The 21,873-nt window shown below is 35.9% G+C and overlaps 1 protein-coding gene across 7 annotated transcripts in view; it reads right to left on the bottom strand.

Annotated features, from left to right (window-relative positions):
- Positions 1-21,873, bottom strand: part of NPAS3 (neuronal PAS domain protein 3) — a 583,321-nt gene that overhangs the window by 21,808 nt on the left and 539,640 nt on the right. For all 7 annotated transcript variants that reach the window (XM_072338280.1, XM_072338278.1, XM_072338279.1 and 4 more), the window contains 2 exons: positions 10,589-10,782; positions 4,890-4,996 (listed from right to left, as the gene is read on the bottom strand). In XM_072338280.1, the coding sequence (XP_072194381.1) occupies positions 4,890-4,996; positions 10,589-10,782 (301 nt within the window). The remainder of the gene's footprint in view (positions 1-4,889; positions 4,997-10,588; positions 10,783-21,873) is intronic.

A 21,873-nucleotide genomic window follows, 5' to 3' on the forward strand; every position in this document is an offset into this window, starting at 1 on the left:
AAGTTATTGCAGCTAGGTCAGTTGTGGGGTTTCAGCTGAGCCATCAGATGTGTTGTGATGCTGGACTGTGTACAGGCTGTTAGAATACAACACATTGTAACTATACTCTCAGTTAGAGACTTGATTTATAAGTAGTATCTGCCAGGACTCTAAATGCATCAAAGATTGACAAAGAAAAAGTTTCCCTATCTCCTGAAACCAAGAAGTCTTAGAAAATGGGAAATACATTAACAAGGTGCAATTGTAACACCAATCAATTGGCCTATATGGAACAAGACAGAAATGATATCCCTTTTTAATCTATATTTGAGAAAAGTTTTTGCTTCAGTAATTTGTAGATTGTCACTGTATATTACTGTGTTGGAACAGATGCAGGAACATGTAGAGGTAAAGTATAAATGTTATTTTACTAATTCACAAGAGCATAAGAATCTTAGAATTATAGAGTTGTTTGAGTTGAAAGTGAACCTTAAATTCCCCTGCAACAAGCAGGGACACCTACAGCTAAATCAGGTTGCACAGAGCCCCATCCAGCCTGACCTTGAATTTCTTCAGGGATGGGGCATTCACCACCCCTCTGGGCAACCTGCTCCAGTACCTCACCATCATTACTGTAAAAAATTTTCTTCTTATATCCAACCTAAATCCACCTTTTTTTAGTCTGAAATCATTTCCCCATGTCCTGTCACAACAAAAAGCTATGAAAGAGTCTGTCCCTTCTTTCTTATAGCCCCACTATAAAATCTACTATGAGGTTTCACCAGAGCCTTCTCTTCTCCTGAACATCCTCAGTTCTCTCAGTCTGTCCACACAGGAGAGGTGCTCCATCCTTTGGCTCATTTTTGTGCCTCTCCTCTGGATTAACTCCAACAGATCCATGTCTCTCCTGTACTGAGGATTTCACATCAGGACAGCACTCCAGGTGGGTTCTCATTAGCTGTAACTTACATAACTCTCAAAGAACAAATCTGGACTCCACTGAACCTATTAGAATTTTTGCTATTTACTTTATTGGGGTTAGGACTTGAATCTATATAAATCTGCTTTTTTAAGAAATAATCCCCATGTCCTTTGAAGCAATGAAAGATTTTCCATTGACTGTAACTGACCTTTAATTAGAGCAGCAGTTCCCTTACAAAAAATTGTTGTTACTGTTACAGTCCTGTAGACCTTATTCACCATTATACTTGTTATTGTCACATTCCTGAAATGGTTTTTGTTTTCTTTTATCTGAGATAAGAGTTAACAAGGCTGGTTTTTCACAGTTCCTAATGGGCTGCTATGATCTGAAGACATCAACAGCTCTCTGCATGATTTTGTGAAGCATTTTCTTCTGTTTGTTTTCCTCTTTGATGCCTCTGAATAACCTGGGTAAGAAGGCAGCGTATACGCATCTTATTTTGTCCTTTTTTTCTTCCCCCCTCCCCACCCCCCCAATATTTTGTTAATGAATAGGCAAGAGTAACAGTTTTATTTGTGTTTCATTTTACCCTTATGTACAGTTGGAATAATGCAAGAATAACTATTATAACTACACATAGTTAGAGTAATGCAAGAACAGTTGGAATAATACAAGAATAGTTGTAAATAGATAGCCAGAGGATATATGGGAAAAACTCACCAAGTCTGAGGCCTTCATTCAAGATGGAAAACGTTGAGGCTTGCCACCAGAACTCCACAAAGGAGCAATCTCCAGAAAGAGATGCTGTCTTAGTGGTGGACAGCCCTTAAATGAAATCTAGGAGGGGTGGAGTCAAGCTCCACCCCTTCTGGGAGCACAGCTGACGGACACTTGCCTCAGATGGTTTAATCAGAGGTTCAAGCTGTGATTAACAGTTTCCCATACACCTTAGATCTACCACTGCAACTGGGGATTCTTGTTTTAATCTTTAAAACTATTTTCTTTCCTTTAAAAAGTTATCAGATTTTTATATGTCCTCTGTAGTCATCCTCCAAACACATCCTTTTCAGACTGATGCTTTCTCAAGTCCTGCATTTACTTTTTCATAGAGCCTTCTGATACTTCAGTTTCCAGCTCCTCTTTAAAACATTGTAGAACACTGCTTTTTATCCATATCTAGCAAGCAATTGCATTCTGCGTAGGACTGATAAGCCTCCTGCTTTGTCTACTTAGGGGAACTACAGTTCTGCTGTCTCTTACCTTCTACAGCCAGTGTTTGCAGATTCTTATTCTCCTTATTTAAATTTATTTTTATTTTTAAACTGAAACAAGGATTTTATCTTTCTAGTTTGGTTTAAACTTGATTGTCTGTGATGGAAAACTTGCTATGAAGTATTTTGGAGTTTTATTATTTCTTTCCCTTGGCATTTCTGCAAAATACTTTTCCAAATGCTAGAAAAATCAAACATCTCTTTGGGCACCACTTCAGCCTTTGCAACGGTTATAATGGGCAAGTATACTTACCGAGCTATTCCCAAATCTAATTTAAACTTCAAGATTGTTCATCCAGAGAATGATTCTGAACAACACAAAAAGACAAATGCAAAGTCCTGCACCTGGGATGGACAGACTCCCTGTAATGCTACAGGCTGTGAACTGACTGGCTGGACCTGGTGGTCCTGGTGGACAACAGGCTAGGCACAAACTAGCAGTGAGCTTTATGGGCTGTACAAAAGGAAATAACCAGGAGATCACAGAAAGTCATTATTTCCCTTTACTCAACCTTTTTAGACTGCAGATGGAAAATAACAACCAAATTCAGGCTCTTCAGTACAAGCAAAATAGTGACAAATGTCAGTGAGCTCAACAGAGGGCAGTCAAGATGTTAGGAGCTGGAGCACTCGTCTTGCTTGATCTGAAAAACAGGCGGCTCCTGCAGGGAGGCTACTGCTAAGATGAGCTGCACAATCAAAACAGGGAAATTCTAACTAGACAGATGAAAAAAAATCACTGTGATGATAACTAAGCCCTTATTAAGGGATAGTTGTGTCATACCTGTCCTTGAAGGTTTTCAGGACCAGCTAGCCAAAGACCTAAAAAATTTGCTTTGAATCTATTTTGATTCAGATGGTGTTCCAGACAACCTTCTGGCCTGAATGATTTCATGATCATCCCACTCCTATATGTCAAGAGAACACGTGTATATAAAAGACCTAACTAACTGGCCTCACCTACTGAAAATATTGAGCCTAGAATGAATAATTATGCTGTAGTTACACAGCAACTTTGGAACACTGCTGAAGTCAGACATACAGTGAGAGCAGAAACACCTACAGCAATGTGAAGCAGTCACTGGGGTCTCCTGTGTCCTAGCCCAGTGCTCATACACTAGACCATGCTGCACTTAACACTGTATGAATAAGAAGTCTCTAAGTTTTCTGAAGATGAATGTTTTATAAAGCATATTCTATTTCAGAGAGAAGTGGTCATTCAGAAGATTAAGGTCTTTTTCAAATGGGATGTTCATCTCTGCCAGGTGGTATGTTAAGTCTGAATCATAAATATCTTTTATTTCCTTGGTCACATAATTCAGTGGAAAAGCAACTTGTCATTTTCTGACTTCCAGTTTCAAGAGAACCCAGTAAGTTTCTCAGTTTGTTCCTTCATTTTTATCAACTGCCATATCCTTGTGGACATTAAAACATCCAAATGTAAATGATGCAGAATGGCCATTTGTTTTTCATTACAGATAGTCCATGAATTGTATCTAACCTGACCTTCATATGCTAAATGCACCTTGCCTGCAAGTAATCTGAGGGACTATTTAAAAGCTCGTAGAACTAGTGTTGGCTGCCATATATTATTCTAGAAGTGGTCCTTTTTTTGCTTACTTTTCAGTTGAAGTTATTTTTCTATCTCTCTTTGCAGATCAAGCAAAGGGATACTGTCTTCTATCATATTGTATAGTTTTCTAAGAACATAATAAAAGCATTTGGATTTAAGTTGCTACCTTTTCAGTAGTAAATACTAACAGGACAAGGTGCATGGATTTTCTGAATTCTACATTATAAAGATGTTGGAGAAGCAGAGCTATTCAAATGTGTGAGAAGCAGCTTTCAGATGGCCTTTTAAATTAGAAAAACACACATGTCAATCATAAATGCAGTCAGTCACTGAAACTTCCAAAGAATTATCTGCAGGCACAGATAAACTAGAGATTATGTGCTTAAGTCTCTTTTCATAACAGGGTAAAACAGAAGCACCATCACTGAAGTCAACAGATCTCAACAAGAATAGAATTAGGCCCTATGGCTTTTAATAAGAGGAACATAAAGAGTTTAATTACAAGGAATCAAACTGAACCTCCCTTCCCCCATACACAGACACATGCTCTCTGGTAATGTTCATCTCTTGAAACATTTCTGCAGTTCTGTTTCTCTCATCCTGATCATCAGATACAACCTGTGTGGAAATAACAGGGACTTAGATGCTACAGGGATTGTGGCTATTTAAATGTAAATACGCTGGGTGGTTTAAACACTGGTGGAGATGTAGCTCAGTTCTGTACTGTACAACCTGGTGAAATCCAAAATATGCTGGTTTATGACCTCCATGCTATGACTCAAACAAAAAACAAGAGGAGTTTATTTTCTGTGTAGGGAAGGGGCCTCTCACGTAAGCAATACTTCTTAGAGGGTGTAAAATAATTCACAGAACACGTATATGAACAGCTGTTGGGAACTCTAGTAACACAAATATGATTTTTTATTCCCACATATGTGAACTATGCTACTTACCTATAGAAAGACTTGAAAATAACTGATACAAAAACTTAAATTCAAGCTACCCTCTATGAAATTCTGTGATTAAAAAAAAACACAATAAAACAGCTGCAAGACAAAGGCTTCCAGCCAGGAAATATAAACAATGGTTCAGGAAAAATATGATGTTATACCAGATTATTTTTACAAAAAATGGAGGTACTTACAGTCCAAGTGACTATGCCTGATGCCTTCCACATCTTCAGCGTGAATAAAATGATAACATCTCTTTCCTACAATATCTACAGGGGTCAAATCCATGTAATCACTAATCCTAAAAAAAAAAAAAAAAAAAGAAATTTTTTTATAATTAAAGAAGGAAAAGAACACAATAATTGTAAAGTGGCTAAGAAAGTGAAATCTGCAAAATAACTTTTTCACCACTATAATAACATCATGAGGTGTCTTCTGTAAATTCAAACAGAACATAACTGCACTAACAAGAGGAAATCTTAAAAACAAAAAGAGAAATCAGTTTTAAAAAAACCCTGCAATCATATTATCCATTAAGTAAGTAAATGAAAAAGTTTTTTATTCTCTGTTCTTCCTGTGGTATAACACCAAGACTGGATAATTTCATGAAATTGTAAAGCTTTTGCAACAATCCAAAATCCTCACTAAAGGTCCAAGATGATTCAAAATTACATAATAAAGCAAAAACTATGTTATGTTTATAACAAATGATTAGAGACACATTTCATTTCAACAGATTGGTCTTCTATTGGGTATATTCATGAAAAAGATCTTCAACCATCTCTTGGCACCAAGTCCAAACTGATATTTCAAGTAATATAATTTAAATGCTGAGACATACAGATGCCTCAGGGTGTTATCTTTTTTAGTCTAATTCATTTGGGAGCTCAGCTTTCACTCTGGGCCCTTTCAACTGGGACTTTGTTGTTTATTGCACACAGAGACTTTAAAATCTATTCTTCAGACCTTTGTGTCTGTGAGCGTGTGCAAACTTCTGTCATTGAGTACCAAGATGACAATGCCCTTAAATGAAAAAGAGAAAATAAAATATTTGGAAAATGTCTTGCACATGCCAGAATTTAAAAGTAAGCTTGTTTCCTAGAAATTGAATAATCCTTAGGATTTAAAGCATGTTATAATGTTTGGGTTTAAGCCCACTTTGTAGTTGTAAGCCATAATAGGCGTCCATTTAAGAGAGTTGTAAGAAACATCAAATGTCTTGATAGAACCCGACAGCCGAAACAACAGAATTGCAATCTAGAGTACAGGCCAGCGAGGAGAACAAACAGAAACTGGACCACGCAGGTCCAAGGGGCAGAGGTAGTGAGTATGAACCCTGGGACACTTAGTGGCAAAACTATCTGAGAGTGCACCGACAGGGAAGGCTGGAGGAGGAAGAGGAATGAAGTATTAGATGGTGTGACAGAAGCACTAATTGGCTTCATTGTCCCTATTAAACCTCTTCAAAACTATCACAGGTGAAATGGATGGACTCAGATTTGTCAGGCTGTCAGATCAAGTTTAGCATAAAACACAACAGTCTTGTCCCACTTGCATGACAGAGCATGTTGAAGTCAAAAGACTGCTTAGTATTACAGCATTTGGCCAGATGTGGGATACCCATGTAGGGATACCTATCTACTGTTCATCACAAACTACAGTTGAAATGTAACTCTTCTACCTACTTGGAGATGACAATGTTCATCAGATAAAGAAGTCTGGAATGGTGGTAGTGGGAATGAATTAGCAGCCAGCAAGCAAAGGATCTAGGATCTCTGAGCAGTGACAAGATAGCTCATCAAAGCAAATGGAGTCCGGCATTAAAAGTTTCCTGTCCTTTGGACTGTATATTATTTTTTATACAAAACCAAGTGTGTAAATAGTACATAGAACAGGAACAAACATTCAAGCCTCTCCTCATCTCAGCTATATACTCTATACAATGGCATATTTTGTTCTCTCTATGGTCTAATAATATTGTGTTTCTCTTAGGAGATGGCTCTGCTTCAAGATCAGGGAGAAGTCCAGTACATAAAAAAGGACAGTCTCTTGACAGATGGAAGTTCTGTCACTCTTGGTCCTCATATGATTGTTCCAGAGGCCTTAGGGAAAGAAGGATATGACAGCTTGAACATTTGTGTTATTTAACAGCACACATATGGCCAGCTAGAAGTATAGGAGCAGTTGTGCTGTGAAAGGGGAGAAAGTGTCACAATCACAGCCCTGTGATGCAGCCAGACTATGGGTGCTACAGTTCACAGGGAGGACTGTCATTCTGCACTCCCCTCTGGTAAATCTGTCTCAGGTGTATTTTGCTTCTGTGCAGCAGTGTGTTTCTGTAAAGTCTTTACACTTAAAAATGATCAAAGTAAGGCATCCATAGAAGCAAATTCAGTCTTTTAAATTCAAGGAAAATAGTAAGAAGCAGCTCTTCAAAACAGACAAGAAAAGGATATAGGATATTTTTCTTCAGATGAAAAAAAAGTGGAAGAAGAAACAGAAAGAATCTAGAGATGTATGTGATAATCAGTGGGAAACAATGACACCAAAACCAGAAGGAAAAGAAATTATATCAAGTAGGTCACTCATTTCAAAAGTACCTAAGATGCAAAACAAATCAAAACATAGAGAAAAAGAAGAAATGTTATATTTTAGAGCACTAGATCTTATAGCTCCCAGCCCAACAAAATGCTAAAGCAACAGATAGATCAGTAGGAACTCAGTTCTGCTGAATAGGTAGGCCCCATCCTTTAAAACATAAGCACAGGTTTACCTGTAAACAGATAGGAAGTCCACTGAATTACAGGACTATTAATGTAACTGAAATTTAAAGATAGATATAAGTGCTTTGCTGAATTAGGACAAAAATGTGCAGATACTTGCACTTGAATCTCTGTAACCAAGTCTCTTTTTGCACATCTAAAGGAACTATCAGCAATCACTGTCATGACCAACAGGCCAAACCCCTTATATTTGGGATATATGGTGAGTTGATACTGAAAACACAAATTTATACTGTCTTCTATCAGCAGTCTCTTTATTTTGCTTGTAGTTCTTTTATCATAGTCCAAGATGGCTTGTCCTCTGAAGGTGCCTTTCTCACTCCAATGACTAAGAAATAAATTCTAGACTATTTTACACTAAATGGTGAAGTTTAGATGATATGAATCTCACATTTGGAAAGCAGGTGTGGACTGACATACTGAATTTTAGGCACCAAAATTTTATACCACCATTCAACAATCACAGAATAAAATACTAATTTTTAGAAAGAGCCAGTGTACTAAGTGATCTTGTTTTGAAGGGACATCAACAGTTGTTGACTAGTTTCTACACTGACTGCAGGATTCTGATGCAGATATCTTGATTCAGAATAAAGTAACAAGATGCACCCAAAGACTTATGTTACTCTCACTCCCCACTACTGCAATCAGGCAACCACTTGGAAAACTAGAAGTACTATTATCTTGCCCCTGCTGATCCAATGGTCCACTGTGAGCACTTATTTTGGTTAAGTAGCATGGTGCATGCTCCATTCTCCCTGCTGCTGCTAGTAACTCCCCATTGCTCCATAAATAATGCTTATGGCTTCCCCAGCAAGGATCTTTTTTTCTCTGTTTTCATCAGCATTGCACTTGCTTTACTGTTACACCACAAAGAATTTCCCTGCTGCCCCCAAATGCCAGGAGTCAAGCCCATATATTCAGGAAAGGATACTTAAACTCCTTTTCTATAGCCCCAGAAGAGAGATCCAACTTCCTCGAGTCAGAGAATGGCCTTGGCACATGCCCAGATAATTCATCTGACAGCTTCATATCAGCTGTTCAGTTACTTCCTTGCCTTATTTTGCCCTTTCCATTCCTCCAGCTTTAATAGTCTTATCCTACTTTGTACCTGCTATGAAATTTAAGTCCTGCCAATCTAACACTATTTTTCAGCAGTGGAAACCCCACTGTCTTCACCTCTCAGTCCTGGCAAAAGAGTTTCTACTATTTGAAATTCCTTTTATAATTTCTTAACACTGTCAGTGAGGCTTAAAAATGTAACTATTGCAACATAAATTCAAGTATCATCATATGCATTTCACCCTACCGTACAAGAAATCCATCATGGACAGGGAAAAGCAATTTTATGACATTGCCTTTACCTTTTTATAATGAAAAATGTTATTATACTCAATGTTTTCTTGCATAAGTCAGCTAGCTTCCCAGAGTTTACCATGTTATCAGTTCTTTCTTTGTGATTACCAAACAGCATTCCATGTGTGATGCAGTTTAGAGTTTTCAGTGATTCCTTTCTCAAGGAATTTTAAGGTTTTATTACTACATGAAAATACATGGGAAGTTTGAAAAAACTGTTTAATTAAACACAAACACACACAATGAATGAAATGGTTCTTAAAAATGCCAAATGGAAAGCTGAGAAGCTGTAAATCTTTCTAATGCAGTCCAAAAATTTATATCATACTTGACCTGATGGAATAGTTCATTTTCCACATCCATTTCATTTCTGGCTTTTTTTTTTTTTTTTCCCACTGAGGTTGCCAGCAAAGGTAACAGTAAGTGCATGTGATTTCATTAAAAGGAAATCTGTTAATTAGGAACTGGACAGATACCAGAAATTCATTTCACAGAGGCCATTGATGAGCTCTGCAGAGGTAGCTGCTTTCCATTACCACAGTGTAGGTCACAGTCAAATCACATACTAAGGCTAAAGTTTTCTTCTAGATTCTACTGCTAAACCCCAGAGCACTTTGACTAGCTGCCAGACTATACAGAATCTAGAAACTCATTGGGTAGCCAATGGGTAAAAAGCCAGGGTAAATTTTTATACTGTTGTCAACTTCCTGTGTGACCTTTTGCAAACCACCTACTATGGTTCAATTTCTCCAAACTTAAAAACAAGAATAATACTTTTTCCTTTAGAAAATACTTTGGAAGTTTAGATGAAATGTTCTCTTTAATAGCCAAGTAATATTTTTACTATTATTATTGTGGCAGTTTAGCAACATGACAGCAAAGATAAACTCATAATTGAAATTCATAATTATTGTAAATTGTGTAAGGCCCTGATTCAAGAAAGTGTTTATGTTGATGTACTATTCTGAACAGAGATGTTCCATTATTGCTTATAACAGAGAGCTTGAACTTATAATTTATAACACGCAATTTCTGCAGTCACATGAAAAGCTTGCTTGAGTCATTTTGCTTGTTCTACTTTTTGATGACAGGTTTTCCTGACAAAGTTTTGTGGCTTTTCTCTCAGATTTCCATCAACAGAACTCAAACTTCCTTACTGCTTAAAAATGGTCCCCAGTCCCACCAACTCCTCATCACCTCTTCCCATTTCAGTGCTGCCTTTTCCAATACACCCTTAAATAATTTTAACCTACAGTTTTCCCATCTCTTATCTGCAACAGATCCTGACTCTCCTAGCCTACTATCTAGGCCATCTGTGCTTCTGTTCCATTAAACACTAAGCACAACGTGTTGTAACCTACAAATTCGTTCAAAACCAGGAAACTTTAAAGAATGTAGGACTTGTGGAGATGGGAGCATATAAGGACAGCCATGTAAGTAAATCATACAAGCAGCCCTGAATCTTCCCTCTGAAAGGAACAGTGGGAGATTGCAAAAAGCAAGGGAAGCTTAAAGGAAGCTTTTCTGGTCTGTCTTCCCCTATTTCAGGAACAATTCCTTCAAAACATAGTATTTAGTTTATACTGTAAGAATGCAACAGTAACAGAGATGTCGACAATGAGTGTGAATCCAGTGCTCTCAAACAACACCACAGTGACATTGCAGGAATCACAAATTTCAAAACTTCTTACCAAGCAAATGGATCAAAGAATATATGGAAGTAAAACAATTAAAAAAGGAGCTAAAATCTGTACCTATTTTCACAGTAAATGATATTGAGGTCCATGTTCACACGAGTGACAAACATGTGGCAGTCAATCCTGACTTCATTAATTGTAGGAGGTGGCAAAGCATGAGCAACGACAACAAGTCCCATGATTTGGCTGGGTACTGTCCGTCCGTGAGACAGTGACACTCTCAGACGTAAGCGGCCTGTTATATGAATCACCTGAAAAACAAAAACAGTAAAAGAAACTCCAGTGAATTCTGGATGTGACCACAACATCAGTTTCCTTTAAAGGATATAATTACTATACCCTGTAGAACACCAACCACAGCCAGAAATTGTAATAATTAACTGCCAGTATTAGTCTTAAGCTTACTGACTGTCAATATGTCCTCACGACAAAACAAAAACAAAACAAACAACAACAAAAAAAACCCCAATAACACACACACACACACACACAAAGAAGACAAGAGAATAACAGGCAAATGTTTCACATTCATCAAATAAAAACTCAGAACTCTTGTGCTATTGATTTTTATCGTAGTGGTTGCTACAGAAAGAGAGAATAATAATAACAGAAGAAACCTGTAGGAAACCAATAAAAGAGAGGAGAGAAGAAAATTGAAATAATGAAATTAGAAAAGGAGCATTAATTTCCTAACATTTTGAAACTGAATATGAGATCACTAGTTTTTGAAACTTTTCCATAATGGTTTTAATTTAATTGCTAGACACCTACAGCATGGAGACACTGCTCCTAGCCTTGATTTACTTACTTGTTGTTGGCAATTTGAGAAGGAACAGTCTACAATCGATCAATTTACTCATGCATCCATTGCAAGCTTTTAATGCACCCATTGTAAGCTTTTAATGAATTGGTAGAAATATAATGCCTTTGCTTAATGCACTGTGTGTGTATCGAGAACTCTAAGGGCTGGTGGTTTCTCTCCCTATTCTCAAGACAATAACAGCTGATGCTCAGGAGATCTAGTTGTACTCCTAGAGAGTGAGTCTAAGAACATTGAATGAAATATAACAAGCTGGAACTGTGGGTACAGAACACATCTCACAAAGATAGCAGCCAAGACCTTTGCTTACCTCCGATGAGACTGATAGTTAAGTGAAAGAGAAGCTCAAAAGTAAGACTGCAAACCACACAGTACTCTAAATTCAAATCTAATTAATGCTAGCACAGCTATAATCTAAGCCTTCAAGTGTTTCTGTTCTACCCACCCCTCCCTACCCCAAACTTGATCAGTAAAATTTCTCCTTTATTTGCCATTTAACTTTTCAGCCAGTAAGGTGAATCAGAATAAGGAAAGCGCTTATTTGTTTTGTTTGTCCATTTCAATTGCAGATTTCTGACCACTCTTATTAAAAGTAATTATTGCCTGAACTCACACTTAATGTACCTTCCAAGAGCAAGCTATTCTATGAATACTTGTAGAAGCACTTAAAGGCAAGGATGCAAAAACACCATTTCAAATACTTTTTTTTTTTTTTTTTAAATTTTGACTATTATTTTTTTCCCCTAGACCTCATTAACTAATGAAGAAATGACTAAAAGAAATAGGATTAACTTCACAGGAGGGGCAGAAACGGTGTATTTTGCTCCTTCTAGCTAGGCTTGCATATACATATGCTTATCATTATCTGTCTTATTTTATCACACAGTTTCAGCTTATTCCAGAAACACAAATCTGTAAATACTTGGAAAAACGCTGATGGATAACTAGTAATAACGTGAAAAATAATCTTATGCTGAACGTGCTATGCAAAAGTATTGTTGTTCTGTTGTTTTCTCTGAAAACTGTTATGCTAATATGTTTGAAGTTGGCACTATTACTTAGGGGAAAATTTAAGATATATCATATTTAAAATCCATTTATCTTTTCCTTGTATTTTTTGAAGTCTCTACATCATTTGCAGCTAAATATCAACATAATTTGATTTTGAACAAGTATCTTTTCAATTAAAACTCTCTCTTTTGTTTTGGTTCCTCCTCTGAAGTACACATCAAATGTAGTATTATAAACAAGAGATGATTACAAACATGCTAGATACAACACATTTTACCATCATTGAGCTTCAAGAAAGTTTGCTTCCAGATTCAAATTACTGTTTGTTTCTAGCTTTTTCATGGATCAAGACAGGTTCTAAATCTTCTTGTGAATTCAAACTTTATGGATCAGCATTCAATTGCATTCTAATTCTGTACACCGGGAAACCTACAACAAAATGCTCACCAGGTCTAGTGCTTGTGTGTCTCAAAAAACCCTAATTCTATGCCTGAAACCCCTTTCTATGACATTAGTCAAACTCACCAAGTGGGGAATCTAATTGGTAGTAAAAAACAATTCTAGTTGTCATGACCTTGTCTACATTGTGAGTATTGCCACTTTTAACACTGGTTTATTTGAATTGAGATTAGGGGTGATAGGAATTATGGGGTCAATTATCGCCAGTAGCTAAAATTAATCTCTTTATAATTCTATCCCAAAGCAGTAGTCTATCATACTCTAAATCAGTATAATGACTTTAATGAAGTTAAATTGCAAGAATAAACTGCTATATGAAGGCCAATACTTGGATGCAGATGTAAATTCAACAAAAATTTGATAGGAATATTCTGACAAACATAACAAAAGATCAAAAGATCTTCTGTGCTTTTTTTTTTCTTTTTTTTTTTTTTTTTCTTCCCTAGTAATACTATATAAGAAGATTGTCACGTTTAGATGTCAGTTAGGTAGTGATACTGTGTTTTCTCCTTTATAGAAAAGCTGGGTGAATGCTATATTCTTGACCAAAGGGATCATTAGAAACTTTTTATGTCAAGAGCTACTCATATTTCTCCATCATTTCTCTGTGTATCTCCTAAATGAATAGGGCACTCTGAAATTAGTATAATATTTGTACTTGGATAACATTGGGGAACTAAATACCATTCTGCAACAATAAAACTGTTAACCTTGTGAAATAAATGGAACACATACTCTGCTGTAAAATGAAAGACTGAAGCAAAACAAATGCTATAAAAATCTTCTATACTGCTTAATTGCTTTGTTAAAAAAAGTCTAAATCAACTTTGCCTGACAGTTTAGTATCAGAGAAAAAAAATCATTATTTGGCTTTTATTTTTAGCTGATTAGAAAAGGGATTTGCAAAATATTATATGTACATGTATACACAATTTATGGTGAGTGTGGGAGTGTTAACAAGCCACTTTGCTTGGACAAATATATATTTCTTTTCCCTGCCATATGCTCTCTTTAGTCATCTGTTAGAAATAAGCACTTAGATGTGCTCTACTGTCTTCTCATTATAAACAAGAACATCACAAAGACCTCGATAAAACCTTTCCTCTGTCAAGACTTAAGGAAAGGAAAGCCCAGTACTTGAAAAACACATCTGGAAACCGCTCATCATCCTTTAAAGCTAAGTCTCACCTCTAGAGATGGAAATATTTTCTTTGTCAAAAGGCATCTTTAAATATTACATCTATTTTTTTCACATACATGTGATGTAAGAGTAAGGACATGTATTACCAGAGGCAATAAAAACCTGGAAGAATAAAAATTCTGTGAATTTTACCTTTCAGATATCTCTGTGTTCTTCAAAAGTTAAACTTCCATTAGAAATAAATTTCTAAACTGTTTCTTTTGTTCTCTGTGTGAATCATGATGCCAATTTATTATGGAACTGAAATGACAGCTCTGGAAAAATTTCCCCCTCCACCTCATTTCTCTTAAGGAGACATAAAATTTGAAACCTCAAAATTATAGCTTAAACCCAAATTTTGACAAGACAGTCATGTATGAAAACATCCTAATTCAGATTGTGTGCCTGGATTTTTATGCAACTGTCTTATGAAAATCTCACAGATACATTTTTCCCCACAAAAAAAAGAACTGTGAATATTAAGAATTTATATATTTACTCTGGTCTTTCAAAGGTGTTATTTTATCTCTCCAAAACTAACACCTAAATCTTTAAAATACACTTAATTTCAACAGCTAAAATTGGCTGAATCTTAGAAGTTGTAGCCATATATTTGGAAGCATTTTTTGCTCATTTACTCACAGACATGTGGACACCTATCTCTAAACTTGCTTGTAACATTATAGAGATGTTTTTTAACACTCAACAATATAAAGGATGCCTCAATGGTTTCAAGTGATTTCTAAACTATGACCAGACATCTAGAAACAGGCTTTTCTTTGAGCTTTTTAAAGAAAACAGTCTACTGTTTTTTCTGCAGTTCAGTGATATCCCAAAAAGTCTCATTTTCTGACATCAAAGTACAACCATGCCTATCAACCTAAACTTCAGTATTGTCATCTTTTTCCATCAGTGTTGTCTTCTCCTTCTGCAGTGTTTGCAGTTCCAGTAATACTTGCATATTCCATTCTCAGACCTACTAAATTTGAACATATGACAATAGTGGTTCATCTAATGAAAGATATTGCTTATATACATAAACCTTGTCCTACTGTATCAGATTTGCACCAGAACAAAGGAAACCAGTCATCAGTCAGCCATTCTGAACCATGGTGGCTAAGAAAAAGAGACCGGTAAATAATCTACGAATCCTGAGGAACACCTTTGAAAGTAAAATGCACTAAATCTTAATTCAGTTTTGCACTGAATGCTACCTGAACCACTGTTAAGAGTTGTGGTCTTGAGCACCCTTTCAAAGAACGCAAGTCTGATTTCAAGGAGGGCAAACATTATTCCCAACACATACAAGTTTCGAGGTCAATAGCCTCTTTACCACCTGCAAGTACGTTTTAAATCCCTTCAAATACACCTGCAAAAGACAGTTTGAAAATGGAAATGACATTTACATTTAAACAGCATATTTGGTCTCAGGATGTATTTTATTGTTAAATAGTCAGTACTACTTTCTGGATAAACTCTTGGCTTTTCTACTCTCCCCAGACATCACTCCCTCCAAATAATAAGATTCAAAAACTATTTCACTGCTTAGAACAGTCAGAAAGAGAATTTAGCCTAATCCTAAGGGGTTTAAAAATGTATCCTTAACAGGCCTCAAACTCACTGCATACTTTAAGACAGGCATCATGTGAAGCATCATGTCTTGGCAAGCTCATTTCATAGCTCATTCTCAATACCAAAAAGAATCCAAGGAGAGTATTATTTACTGCATATAAGAACTACTGACGCCAGTAGCAAGCACAATAGGCAGAGTCACTTTCATTCAGGTACACCACAAGGAACAGTTAGTCTTCTGCATAAAAGCCAGTCTTTTGATCACACATACAAAAACCTCTTGGGTTGCCTAATTCCAACTCTCCCTCTCAGGATACACAAGCTCTTACCTCCCATTTGTTTCTCACTAGGTAATAAACCACAATGAAGGTGATGAGGAACACTTCCTTACTCTCCAAAAGAGGAAAGTCAAAACAAGAACCTGAAATTGTCAACCTTAAATCTATCATACGGAGCTCACTGATAAACTGCAACCATATTGTGGAAGTAATGGAAGACTGTTATATGAGAAACAATGCATAAAACTGCCATTACAAAAAGAAAGTAAAAGGTAACTTCAAGAGTGTACAACAGGTACAAGGTCATCAAGCTGTAACAATCTGGGAAATAGACAAGAGCAAAGTTTGCTCAAGAATAAGTAATAAAAAACATACCTGCATTTTGGGTAGCATTAGATCAACATTATCATACCCTTAATGTATGGATGACTTTTTGTTCTATTACAGAACAGTACCTACATTTTATCATTTAGAATAACCTTAGGAATAATTATTTAGTACAGCACAGTGCAATGTTCTGTACTATATATAGACACATACGTATCATTATCACCATGACTCTTGTATCAGCACTCTGAGGTTCAGTCTTGCACTGAAATTCATCACAATAATAAAAATTGTGAGATTAAAACCCTCCATTCAAAACCATATTTTTTGTCGTAAAATATGTTACTATTTCTTCATTTCCTGTGTTGTGATTTTTTTACTCATTGGAACAGATCACCTATTTTTCACTAAATAAGAGGTGATGTGGAGCCAACATTCAAGAAATTAGCTTCATAGAATTAGCGAAACAAACACTGCTGTTATTATATTATTATGTATTGTATTTTTTTCAAATATAACTGCAAATCCTTTTTCATAGTCAGCCTCCTCAGCAGCAACTCCAAGTATTCTAATATAAAACAGTATAATTTAAATATATGCGGTAATTGGTAATTCAACATCCCAGGTTTTATTTTAATACCTTTGAACTCCTTTTTTTTTTTTAAGGATCTTACCAACAACTAGGTATATCAACAATGCATTTTCTTCATAACCCAAAATTTATGAGCATTTGAAGAAGATCAACTTAAGAAATTGAAAAAGAAGAAAATGAATGAAATCACCACACTGCAACCTGAAAAATAGCCATAAAAATTGGTTTTATAACAGTGCACTTTTTGAAGTAATTGGCACAAAGACTGGTCTAGTGCAGATTGCTGCAAGAGCGCTCTTGGCAAGAACATCATAAGCACTAGCAGAACTTTAATATGCTCAAACAGCCAAATACAAACTGACACTAGGAACCTGTGTGTAGCAACAAAAGGGGAAAAAAATAAAGTATCTCAATTTAATACAAACCTATATACAAAGAGATCCATTTTTTACTATTTGTGGTTTAGCATACAATCCTGCTGTCCTCAGAGTGAATATAGAGTAGCTATACATAAGAAATAAGAATTATCAATTCCAGGGAATTTCTCAAGAGTCCTTTTGATATGTAATACCGCAAATATAATGACTAAGAAACCAGGCATCAAAGCATTAAATGAGATCAGGTTGAGATCTATTTAGAAAAGATAGGTTTGAGCTGGAAAAAGAATCTCTTTTATACAACCTCCAGAACAGATCATTTGCAGAAGGATTCAAGATGATCTGATTTTCTCTTGCATGTCTGCTTGCTTCACAGCTGCTTTTAAATATAAACTCTAAATTTCTAATATTGAGTTATTGGTCTATTAGATCTATAGAATAAAAATGATTAAAAACCCAGGATTTTCTCCTAGCAAATGTTGTAATGGATTCTGTAGGTTGAATTCAGAGGAATACATAAAATGGTTAATTTAAAATCTAGGTAATGTAACTAACTTATTTCTAACAGATCTATTATAGGATCTGGCAGCTGCTGGTCTAAGCTAGAAATCCAGAATGCCTTAGAAATTTCGGTAGACTGTATCCCTCATTTATGGTTAGCAATTATTTAACCCTGAAACTCAAAAGATAGCTCCACTTTAACAGATTTTACACTGCAAGTCCCTTGGCGTTCAAGTGTGTTGCATTTCTTTTTCTTCTCACAGAATGTTTGAAGTCCCCCTTAAAAATAATGCCTTCAGGATATTTTTTCCTTAATACCATTTAAAGAAAGTTGAAAGCATTTAGTTATTGAAGTGTGCTGGTTCTAATAAAGGAATTGTCAACCCTGCCCATGAGCGAACTCTCCCAGAGCTTGCTTTTCCAGACTGCTGGTGATCCAGTTAGAAATAAAAAATGAACCTGAGAAAGGACATCTGCAGTGTCAGTTCCAACACAGTTTATCACTATATGTAGGGGTGGAAAACTGGCTATATCATTTTGCAATAGAGAGACTGGAAGGTTTTTTTTTAAAAGTTAGCCTAAATCCTGTATGTTAGGGCAACCAAGTCTTGTTGCACTAAATATAACCAATAATAAATATTCTTCAGATGTAGCACCTTTATTTCTATCTGCTTGTCATAATGGTGCTGGTACAGGCTCTTACACAGACAAGCAATTATTTTGTTGATTTTCCTGTTTTCTCCTAGCATGGCATTCTTCCCACTTGCTGTGTACAAACACACAAGTGTTACTGGAAGATCTTTCCTGTAAAATGGCATAACTGTGACAAAACCAAAGATGGAGATTGGCAAAAAAGATTAATATTGCCTAATTATGAATGTGCTCCCTCTCACCATCAGTGACATATATACGACTCAGCTCTGTATTTCCAATTCAGAAGAAAACATATAGCAAAGTATATGAGGTGATTTTCTTCCAAATATACAACTGCATGTCTCAGAAAAGCTGCTACAGGGGGCCAGTTAATCTCTGCATCCACACAGTGAACAAGAGTGAATACAAAATGGGATACACAAGTTCTCTGGCACATCTGCCAACATCTAACTTCAGCAGTTCTCTGGATGTGTTTAGCATTATATTTGAACAGGTTTTAAAAGAGATCTCATATGGTCTTGAATGCCATTCAGTCTTCAAGCCCCAAGTCCTGAATTGTCCTTACAGAACCTGGTAGTAAGGGAACACAAGGTCACATCATCAGAGCCCTTCTAGAGAAGCAACTGCAAAACTGTTTGAGCACTTGTATCAGGTCAAGCCACAGGTCAGCATCCTCTTCTGGAATGGCCAATGATGTCTGACAAAAGGAGACTATCAAGCTAGGCAAGCATATAAATGACATTTCACTTATATATTCTCCCAGGAGTTCTTGAACTAAAGGCATGTGTTTGTTTTGGCATCCAAAGTGCCCTGTGGCAATAAGTATAACTGTTGAACCATGGACTTAGTAAGTACCTCCTTTTGCTTGCTTGAAATTTGCTATTTACTACTTTAATTTTGTTCCCCACCTCAAATATTGAAAGACTGCAAAAAAATTATACCCTATTCACCTTCCCTTTACACTGATGTTTCTGCCATCTGCCTCCTTAGTAATCTTTCTTCCAAGCAGAATCTCCTAGGTGTATTTTGGCTGTTTTGCCACAGTGATCAATGTTGTCACTGTTTTGCTGTTATATTATCTTCAGTTTGAGATAGGGTAGGGTAATAAGTGGACAAGTATTAAAGATAAAGGCACAACATTGATTTGTACAGTGGAATAGCAACATTTTCTTTTTTGGTTTCTATTCCTAGCATTGTTTACTTTCTGACTGCTACTGAGCACTGGGCTATTCCTTTCACAGACCACATATTACAGCTCTTCCGAGAAGTAACTGTTAGTTCAGAGCCCATCATTCTACATATACAGTCAGGATTGTTTTTTTCCAAGTGTATTACTTTACATTTACCTCAACTGAATTTTATCTGCTTTTTTTAATGACCCCTTCTTACAGAATCATGAAGTTCTTGTGCTACTGTTCTCATTACACTCACATTCTTACAGTACAATAAGCAATGTAACTTTCCTGGTCTACTTGATTTTCATTTAATTTAAGACCATGAAATAAAGCAAAGGCCACAGGAAAAGCAGTCTTTGTAAAAAAAAACCAACAAGTGACCTCTTAAATAGCACTTACTAATCCCAAGAGGATCCTCCCTTTCTGCTGATAGTTTAATTTCTTTGAGAATTTCAGAGATCAGAAATCCAGCTACAGTGAAACAAATGGAAAGCTCCCATAGATATGTTTGCTAGTTCCCTGGGAAAGCTGTGTAAAAGGCTTTGACTTTTCTTTGACATACTGTATTTAGTTCTATGGCTACCAATTCTGTTCTTATTTTATTTTCAGTAAAAAGCGTTGCAGGTTATGAGACTCCTTGTGCAAAATTGCAAGGAAAGTGTCACTTAAGGAAGATGCAAGGAAGGCATTCACACTAAGCACAATAAAATAATGTATGTGAAAAGAATGTGTATAATAAGAGACATCCTTGCGGAAACAAATTTCCTGCAGGACTTTCTGCAAAACATTATACTTCTCAGATCCCTAGTTTGTCTCTATAAAATGTGAGTATACTAACTTATTTTACACAATTCTATCAAATGCAATAAAATACTGATATTGATGGCCTGCAGCACCTTCCTAAGCCCCTCCTGAAACATTTGAAGAACGTAAAAATATAAATACATACTTTCAATCAAATCAAATTTGTAGAGAAATACTCAGTGATGAGAGCTTCATATTTCAGTTACGTACTGTCAAATCACTCCAATTTTGCAACAGATTTGCAAATTGAAATCAAGTTAATTTTGTGGAGAGGAGGATTTTTTTTTTTTTTACTGGTATGTCAAGGAACTATACCATCATTATTAGCTGAAGTTCATTCAAACACAGTATGTTATTTTCTTCTTAAGAAAGAAAACTTTTATTCTACTTAGAGATGGATGATCTTTGCAAAGCTCTGACCTTCTCCTCGACAGCTACAAATGGACTACTATATATGATTTGTTTCTATAAGCCATTCAATGTAGCAAGCTAGATTATAGACAGCAATTTACTAGTAAAAATCATAATAGAACAGAATTGTTTTAAATGCCAGATGTGGATAAATGGAGAGCAAGAACTGATGAGATGAGATTCATGTTCTTGAAGCTACACTGAAGAATTACAGCAGTCTCTTGGTTTATCTGCACCTGGAATCAATTCAGTAATTTTTAATTCACTGTTTTTTCTTTTTTTTCCTTTGTTGTTTGCTTAACATTTATTAATTGTTATGTAATTAATTCAAAAGTTGGCAAATTTCACATGCAGAGATTAATTTTCTTTCACTTACCCACCATCTAGAAAACTTTTCTTTGAACATCAGGTTACCAAGAAATTACCTCCACGTCAATCACATTTATAAATGAGATTCAGTAAGGGTGCTGCATGCCATCTATCAATCCACACAAAACCTTTCTTTGTATTTTACTAAGTTTTTCTATGTAATTTAATAAAATTTAAAGAAAAAAATTAGGGCAGTTCTGCCTTTCACTAATTTCAGTCCTGAACAAAAGAAAGACAATTTGAATACTCAGAACTCACTCCCTTCAAGGCTGGAAGTCATTCATTTAGGAATATGATGCATATAATATCCTATTGAAGTAAACAGTGTGCCTGCCCCATCACCCAGTGGTCAAAGAATTTGTACCTTCACAAAAATCTTCAGGTTGCTCAGATGTCAAGTGATTCTCATCTGGAATGAGTGCCACTCATATTTGCCCTCCATGTCACACTCATTTACCATGGCTGAAATGTTTATTCAGAGGGGAAATAGAGATAATGAGCAAGTTTTCTTTGCTCTTGGTTACCAGTGACTATCCACAAGACTTCAGACTCATTCACTACATTTCTCATTGCAACAGAAACCAGCACAGAGAAGAAAAACAATATTGCCAACTATCACTATTTTATTATAAATTTCACTATATTTGGTGTTTAATGGAATGACTAAAATTTTTTACATTTTTACTTTTTTATTTATTTTTTCCTTCTCTTTTTCTCTCTCTGGCTGCTGCTATGAACTGGATAAATTGACAAAGTAGATTTTTTTTTATATAGACAGGCAAGGAATGCATCTTAGACAATCTGTTTATTTG

The sequence above is a fragment of the Excalfactoria chinensis genome, chromosome 5, assembly GCF_039878825.1.
Source record: "Excalfactoria chinensis isolate bCotChi1 chromosome 5, bCotChi1.hap2, whole genome shotgun sequence".
Lineage (NCBI taxonomy): Eukaryota > Metazoa > Chordata > Aves > Galliformes > Phasianidae > Excalfactoria > Excalfactoria chinensis.